The sequence below is a fragment of the Hylobates moloch genome, unplaced genomic scaffold, assembly GCF_009828535.3.
Source record: "Hylobates moloch isolate HMO894 unplaced genomic scaffold, HMol_V3 SCAFFOLD_6, whole genome shotgun sequence".
In the NCBI taxonomy this organism is placed as follows: domain Eukaryota; kingdom Metazoa; phylum Chordata; class Mammalia; order Primates; family Hylobatidae; genus Hylobates; species Hylobates moloch.
In genome coordinates, this window is record NW_026652281.1 from 118652869 (window position 1) to 118661331 (window position 8463).

The window sequence follows — 8463 nt, forward strand, 5'->3', positions numbered from 1 at the left end:
CTCAGCCTCCTGAGTAGCTGAGATTACAAGAATACGCTACCACGCCTGGCTAATTTTGTATTTTTAGTAGAGACGGGGTTTCTCCATGTTGGTCAGGCTGGTCTCGAACTCCCGACCTCAGGTGATCCACCAGCCTTGGCCTCCCAAAGTGTTGGGATTACAGGCGTGAGCTACCGCGCCCAGCCTCTTTTGAGACAGGGTCTCTCTCTCTCTCTCTGTTGCCCAGGCTGAGCGCAGTGGTGCAATCATGGCTTAATGCAGCCTCAAACTTCTGGGCTCAAGGGATCCTCCCACCCTGAGTAGCTGGGACTACAGGCATGTGCTGGCCACCACACCTGGCTAATTTTTTAATTTTATTTTTAGTAGAGATGAGGTCTCGCTATGTTGCCCAGGCTGGTCTCAAACTCCTGGGTTCAAGTGATCCTCCCACCTCGGCCTCCCAAATTGCTGGGGTTACAGGCGTGAGCCACTGTGCCCAGCCTGGATCTGCTTTTCAAACAGGGGAATAGGGAGGTTCAGAACCCTTAAGATTGGCATGGAGCTGCTTTCCTAAGCAGCATACTTGGAATTTTTATTGGGAAAATTTCAGTCCATCTTCTTTGCCATTAGTATGACTTGGATGGAAAAGAGGGGAAGGGCTGTGTAGATGGCTCCCTGTCATGGTTGCCCATGGCTAATCAATATGTCTTGATTCTTTGTCCAAAACGTTCTTGACCTCTCCCTGGACCAAGGACCAAGTTCCCATCAACTCTCATCAGGGTGATGCAAATTCCCTAACTGGCCACCTGCTTTCACTCTTGCCCTCCCTCCCACACTTATTCTCCCACAGGCACCAAAGTGCTCTTTTACAAATGCAGATGAGACCATTTTACTCCCTTGCAGGAAGCCCTTCAATAACGTCCCATTTGCACTTAGGTTAAACCCAAATTCCAACGGGCTGCAAGAAGTTGTACAGTGAGGCCCATAGCCACTCCCCTGACTGCATCCTGTATTGCCCTGGCCCTTGCTTATAGCCACATTCTCCTCCATGTTTCAGAGCCTTTGCACACGCTCTTCTCTCCACCTAAAACTTGCCTCCTTCCATGCTTCCCTGGGCTGCTTTTTCTCATCCTTCGGGTCTTTGCTTATGTCATCTTCTCAGAGAGGCCTCCCTTAACTAACCTGAGTAGATTCCTCTATTATTCTCTGTCACTTTCCAGGGGTTCTCAACCTCAACAGCACAAAATCACTTGGGAAACACTAAAAAATATCAGTACATGGGCTCCACACCAGACACTTAAATGTGAATCTCTGGGAGAGGGCCCAGGCACTTACAGTTTTAAAAGTTCCCCAGCCTAAAAAAAAAAAAAAAAAAAAAAAAAAAAAGGCTGGGCACGGTGGCTCATGCCTGTAATCCCAGCACTTTGGGAGGCCGAGGTGGGCAGATCACAAGGTCAGGAATTCAAGACCAGCTTGGGCAATATGGTGAAACTCCGTCTCTACTAAAAATACAAAAAAAAAAATTAGCCGGGTGTGCTGGCGGGCACCTGTAATTTCAGCTACTCGGGAGGCTGAGGCAGGATAATTGCTTGAACCTGGGAGGCAGAGGTTGCAGTGAGCAGAGATCGAGCCACTGTACTCCAGCCTGGGCAACAGAGCGAGACTCTGTCTCAAAAAAAAAAAAGTTTCCCAGCCTATGATACAGCTAAGGTTGAGAACCGCTACTGCAGCCTCTGTTTCCTACTTCACTGAGAAATTGAACTAATCAGATAAGAACCCTCACAGACTCCCAGTGCCATGTTTACCCAATTTCACGCACATATTCTGCCTTCCTCCTGTGACTATAATAAACACTTGTGTCTAAAGCCAGACCCTCCTCTGTGCACTTAATCCTATTCCTCTCACCTACACAATCACTTAGACATCCCTCGCTCTCCTCTCCCCTACATAACTGTCCTTCCCTACCAGATCATTCCTATTCACCTACAAACCTATATAACATTGCATCCAATAAAAAACTCTTGTTGGACAGGTATGGTGGCTCACACCTGTAATCCCAGCACTTTGGGAGGCTGAGGCAGGCGGATCACAAGGTCAAGAGGTCGAGACCATCCTGGCCAACATGGTGAAACCCCATCTCTACTAAAAGTACAAAAATTAGCTGGCTGTGGTGGTGCGTGCCTGTAGACCCAGCTACTTGGGAGGCTGAGGCAGGAGAATCACTTGAACCCAGGAGGCAGAGGCTGCAATGAGCCAAGATCACGCCACTGCACTCCAGCCTGGGTGACAAAGCAAGACTCCGTCTCAAAAACAACAACAAAAAAAACTCTTTTCTTGACTCTACTTCCTCTAGCAACAATAGTTCCAACTCTCTGCTCTTCTTTGCAGAAAAATTCCTCAAAAGACACTGTCTATACTTTTCTATTCTCTCTTGAAACCCACTCTGATCGAGCTTTCACCCCATCACTCTGAGACTGTACTTGTCAAGATCCCCAGTGACCTACAATTCCAAGGGTCAATTCTAAGTCCTGTCATACTCAGCAGCAGGCCCCTCAGCAGTGTAGGACACAGTTGGCCTCTCCCTTCTCCTACATTTTCTTCACTTTGCTCCTATGACATCACATTCTCCTGGCCTTCTACTTTGCTATTTCTCTTCTGTCCGTTTTGCAGATTCTTCCTCTTCTCCCAAACCTCTAGATATGGGAGTGCACGAGGGCTTTGATCTTGGTCCTCTTCTCTATCTGCACTCATTCACAGCTGTATGCACCCATCTAAGTGCTGACAACTCTCAAGTTTAGGTCTCCAGCTCCGACCTCTCCCTAGACTCTAAGCTCGTCTATCCAGTGGTCTATTCTTCACCTCTTCTTGGAGGCATAACTTACACCTCAAATTCAACACGTCCAGAACTGCACTCCTAATCTACCCTCACCTCCCAGCTGCCTGAGCACAGTCTTCCCCATCTCAGACCATGGCAGCTCCAGGAACTTTCAGGTGCTCAGGACAGTGCTATCCAGCAGAAGTTAATGCGAACCGAGTATGTAATTTTAAACTTTTCCGTAGCCACGTTTAAAAAAATTAAAAGAAACAGGTGAAATTAATTTTAATAATATATTTTATTTAACCCAACATATCCTAAACATTAACATTTTAGTATGTAATCAACATAAAAATTACTATTTTTACTACATAAAAATTCTGTAATCAACATAAAAATATAAACATAAGATAATTTATGTTTATATTTGTTATATTCATCCAGTATTGCTTTTTCTCATATTAAGTCTTTGAAATCTAGCAGGTGTTTTACATTTATTGTGCATCTCAAAGGATACTAGTCACATTTCATAGGCCCAGTAGTCACGTGTGGCTAATGGCTACCATACTGGTCAGCGCCAGCTCAGACGGAAGCCCTCAAAGTCATTCTTGACTGCCCTTTTTTTCTCAGATCCCAAGTTAATCTGACAGTTTGACTTTAAAATAAAGCCACTTCTCATCATCTCCACTACTATCACTATACTCTGAGGTCTCTCACCTACATTACTATAAAAACCTCCCCACTGGTCTCTCTGCTTCTCCTTTGGCCCCCTGCAGACCACTCCCAACATAGCAACCAGGGGGATCCCTTTATAAAGTCGAAACCCCTCAATGGCTTCCCATTTCACTTAGAGTAAAAGCCAAAGTCCCTTATCTGGCCTCTTGTTTTTGTTTTTTTGGTTTTGTTTTGGTTTTGGTTTTTTGTGTTTTTTTTTGAGATAAGGTCTCACTCTGTTGTCCAGGATGGATGGCAGTGGCATGATCTTCACTTACTGCAACCTCCACCTCCCGGGTTCAGGTGATTCTCCTACCTCAGCCTCCCTAGTAGCTGGGACTACAGGTGTGTGCCACCACCCCCAGCTATTTTTTTTTTTTTTTTTTTTTTTGAGATGGAGTCCTGCTCTGTTGCCCAGGCTGGAGTGCAGTGGCATGACCTTTGCTCACTGCAAGCTCTGCCTCCCGGGTTCACGCCATTCTCCTGCCTCAGCCTCCTGAGTAGCTGGAACTACAGGCGCCCACCACCACGCCCGGCTTTTTTTTGTATTTTTAGTAGAGACGAGGTTTCACCATGTTGGCTAGGCTGCTCTCAAACTCCTGACGTCAGGTGGTCTGCCGACCTTGGCCTCCCAAAGTGCTGGGATTACAGGCGTGAGCCACTGTGCCCGGCCCTTATCTGGCCTCTTTTACCTCTCTGACTTCATCTCCTGCCATTCCTCCCACTGTGGCCCACCTGCCCCATCCAAGATGCCCTGGCCTCCTCACTGCTCCTGGATCCCCTTGGGCACACATCCGCCTTGAGGCCTCTGTTCCAATCACTTGCCCTACCTGGGGCACTCTTCCCCAGTTATCTTCATGGCTAACTCCTTCACCTCCTTCAAGTTTTTGATCAAATGTCATCTTCTTAACACTCCGCTAACTGTAAATGAAAAATTGCAGTCCACCCATTTTGCCCCCAAGCCCTCTTTTTTTTTTTTTTTCCTTAGTCACTGCTACCTCCACCTCCCAGGTTCAAGCAATTCTCCTGCCTCAGCCTCCTAAGTAGCTGGGATTACAGGCGCCCACCACCGCACCTGGCTAATTTTCGTATTTTTAGTAGAGACGGGGTTTCATCTTGTTGGCCAGGCTGGTCTCAAACTCCTGACCTCAGGTGATCCGTCTGCCTCAGCCTTCCAAAGTGCTGGGATTACAGATGTGAGCCACCATGCCCGGCCAATCCCCCAGCCCTCTTACTCTGCTCTATTTTTTCCATGGCACTTAATACCTTTTAACATTCTATAGTATTTAATGTCTTATGTTTATTGTTAGCGGACTATCTCCCCACAAGGGCAGGGATTTCTGTGTACACTGATCTATCCCAAGCATCTACATCTGGTGCATGATAGTTGCTCAATAAATATTTGTTGAATGAAAAAACGAAAAGCACTTCTCCTGGCTGGGCACAGTGGCTCATGCCTGTAATCCCAGCACTTTGGGAGGCCAAGGAGGTAGGATCACCTGAGGTCAGGAGTTCGAGACCAGCCTGGCCAACATGGTGAAACCCCCATCACTACTAAAAATACAAAAATTAGCCAGGCATGGTGGCACGCACCTGTAATCCCAGCTACTCAGGAGCCTGAGACAGGAGAATCGCTTGAATCCAGGAGGCGGAGGTTGCAGTGAGCCGAGATTGTGCCACTGCACTCCAATCTGGGCGACAGGGAAAGACTCTGTCTCAAAAAAAAGAAAGTAAGAAAAGCACTTCTCCCAATTTTCCATTAGATGACCATTGGTTTGTCTACTTGTTTTATTCCCTGTCTGTCCCACTGAGTCACAAGCTGCCTGAGGGTGGCACTGGGTCTGTGATACTCATCCAGTATCTTGAGTGCCTGGCTGGTGAATACTCAATGCACATTTGTTGAATAACTGGATACACGGCCACCACCGACTCACCTGCTCCTCCCTCCCACCATTCCCAATTTAGTACTCACCTGTGTTCAGCCCTGTCCTGACAAACATCTCTGCTCTCTCTTCTGTCGGGGGCTCCCGGAGTCCCCACAGGTTGGACACCATAGTACAGGCAACCAGGATCCATGATGTGCACTGGCAGGAGGAGAGGGGAACGCGCAGGGAAGAGGAGATTGCTGGGAGTGTATGAGGTCCTGCCGGCACTATCCCTCTCCCCCAACCCGTGATAACCCAGTTACCTGTGCCTGTTGTGGGCCTGAGGGCAGGGGTGGGGGCAGTGGTTTGGGAGCTGTCTGGGGCCCTGAAGAGAAAGGTCTATTGGTTACTTAAGGAGAGAGGAGGAAGAACAAGCCTTCACGCCCTGCTCCCCGCCTCTGTCCCCCTCATGCTCTCCTCCCCACTCCCCCCAGCATTAGTCCCTAGGGAGCCAACTCCACTCACTTGTCCTGAGCTGCCTGTGCCCTGCCTCTTAAGTCCAGGCCGAAGTAGATGGAATTAGGCATCATCTCCACAGTATTTAGGGCTGAAGGCTGCTCAGAGGAGGAAGTGGGGAGAGGAGGGGGCCTTGGGCTGGGCTCTGGGCTCCTGGACACTCCTGGTCCCCCGAGGGCCGGGCTCAGCCCAGGTCTCTGAGTGGTAGCAGGGCCACTGAGTCCACCAAACACAGTCCTGGGCTTCGGCACGGGCTTAGGGGGCTGGGCTTGGGGGGCTTGGCTGGGGGATGGTTCCATGGCACTATCTGATTTGGGATCCAGGGAGCCCTCTTCGGTGCCTGTCTGCAGCAGGCGCAGAATGCGTTTCCGGTGCCCTGTGGCGCTGATGCCCAACTGCTTCAGCTCCTCGTGGCCGAGGCCCCGGGCTGCACCTGCTGTAGCCAGGCCATGCCGTCGGAACGTGTCTGCATACTGCTCCAGGTGCACCGTGGCCAGCCACACAGCGATGTCCAGGTCCTGAGGGGCAGCCATGGGGGCTCAGGCCATTGCTGGGGGGAGGGGCAGGGTGAAGGGAGGGCTCAGGCTGAGAATCCCCCTCCCTGCCCCAGAGTCTGAGGCTTGGACAGTGAGCACCAGCCTCCAATCTTCCTCCAAAGAAAGATGCTGAAAGGCCTGCGATCTGGAAGCAGAGCCATCCCAGAACAACAGCAATGGCTCTCTACTTAGGGAAGGGACTTCATTTGAAGTTAAGGAAACTGAGGCCCAGAGAGGAGAAGGGGCTTGCCCCAGGTTCACAGCAAGTCAGTGCTAGAGTTGGCCTCTCAGCTCCTGCCCACCCTGGGTCTGGGTCAAAGCTCTGCTCCTGCCTGACTGCACATCCAACTGAGTAAGCATGAGACAAGATGCTAGAATGCTGTGGGGCAGAGTGGGATAGGGAGATGCAGAGGAGGGGCCAATGATGTGGCCAATCAGCTCCGGACTAAGGTGGGGAGAGGGGCAGCCTAGGTAGGAGGAAGGAGGTGCAGACCCCACTCCCTCTTGTTTCCAGAGCCGAGGTATGCAGGCCTGCCATCCTAATCCTGGTTGTTCCCAGTCCCTCCTCCCCTTCCGCCTATTGTCTCTGCTCAGACTTCCTTCCTGTCCCTCCAGCCCTGGCCGCCTCCACATCCTGCCTGCCTTGGTCAGGCTGCCGGGAGAGCCCTAACCAGGCCTAATGTGTGGGGTCCTGGCCCTGGGTGGAGGCTAATTGAAGAATAAGGATGGGGATGGAGAACCAGGCCAGAGAGATTAGGGACCAGAGGTCAGGGGTACTCCAGAGGCTTCTGGACTCTCTACCCACCGGCAGCGTGTTCACATGCTGTTCACCTGTGTGTGCACATGCCCTGTAGCGATTCGGCGTGTGAAATGCCATCCCCCCACCTCCGCTTTCTCCAAGCCTTCCTTTTCTGAGCCTGCCTTTTCCCTGCCCATTCCCTTGGGCTCAGGTCTCTGTGCTCTGTCCGTCTTCCGCCAGCCTGACCCCGACCCTGACCCTGGTCTATTTCATAGACCTGTCTCTAATTCTGTGGCCCCTGAGTTTTATCTCTGCCTTGTCCCTGTCCCTGCCCTACTCCATCTCAACCTCTCAATCCTTCTTTGTCCCTCTCCTTGTCCCACCCTGTTTTGCTCTCTGTCATTAAGCTTGTCCTTGACTCAGTCTCCAATTCTAACCAGATCTTGAGTTGTATCTGTGTTTCTGCCTGCCTCTGAGCCTGGGTTTCTGTCTTTCACCTCGGCTTAGGCTCTCTGCCTGTTGTTCTTGTGCTCTGTCGGTGACAAGGACGCCCTCTCTGTCCCAGCATCAGTGCTGGCCTCCCTCTGCCTCTCTCCAGCTGGGCCTCATTCCCAAGCCAGGGCCCGCTTGCTGAGCCTCGGGCCCTGACTCAGGGCCCGGTTTCCCGGTGACTCAGGCCGGGCTCGAGAGCACGGGGCTGGGAGCCGAGGTGCTCGCGGGACAGGAGTGGCGGGGGCGGGGGCGGGGCGGGCAGTGGCGGGCAGCGCAGGCTGCGACGAGGGAGGGGGCGAGGAGGGATGGGGCAGAGGCCGGGCAGCAGGAGGGAGGGGCGGGTCGTGGCGGGGATGGGGAGGGCCGCCGGCGCCGAGGGGGCCTGGGAGCCCACGAAGGCCCTCGAGAAGGTGATGGGGAGGAGTCTGGGAAGCAGGGACCCGGGGGGCGCGGGGGTCCTCACCTCACTACGCGGCCGCCGTCCGCTCGCGGGTGCCCGCCGCTCGTCCGAGGCTCTGAGTCCCGCCGCGCCGGCCCCGCCTCCCCTCTGCCCTCCCTAGACGGGCCCAGCCCCGCCCCGCCCGGCCGGTTCCCTCCGCGGGGCCCCGGCCACTCCTTGTGCAAGCGCAGGCCTCCAAAGTGTTTGGGCTTCTTGCCCAACCGCCGCGCTTATCTCCGAGTCTGTCCCCAGTCTGCCCTCTCGCAGGCCGAGAAAGGACCAGAACACTTTGGGACGAAGACAACCTTAGGGAGAGGGACAAAGAGGCAGAGACCGGGACGGAGATTGGGACGGAGGTAGAAACTGAG

The 8463-nt window shown here is 52.4% G+C and overlaps 1 protein-coding gene across 1 annotated transcript in view; it reads right to left on the bottom strand.

The window, feature by feature from the left end:
- The window catches only part of ARAP3 (ArfGAP with RhoGAP domain, ankyrin repeat and PH domain 3), a 29495-nt gene extending 21307 nt beyond the window's left edge, over positions 1–8188 (bottom strand). The window contains exons 1-4 of the mRNA XM_032158180.2: positions 8120–8188; positions 5899–6439; positions 5697–5758; positions 5481–5592 (exon numbers count right to left, since the gene is read on the bottom strand). Of these exons, the coding sequence (XP_032014071.1) occupies positions 5481–5592; positions 5697–5758; positions 5899–6422 (698 nt within the window). The 5' untranslated portion in view covers positions 6423–6439; positions 8120–8188. The remainder of the gene's footprint in view (positions 1–5480; positions 5593–5696; positions 5759–5898; positions 6440–8119) is intronic.
- Positions 8189–8463: the final 275 nt, after the last annotated feature.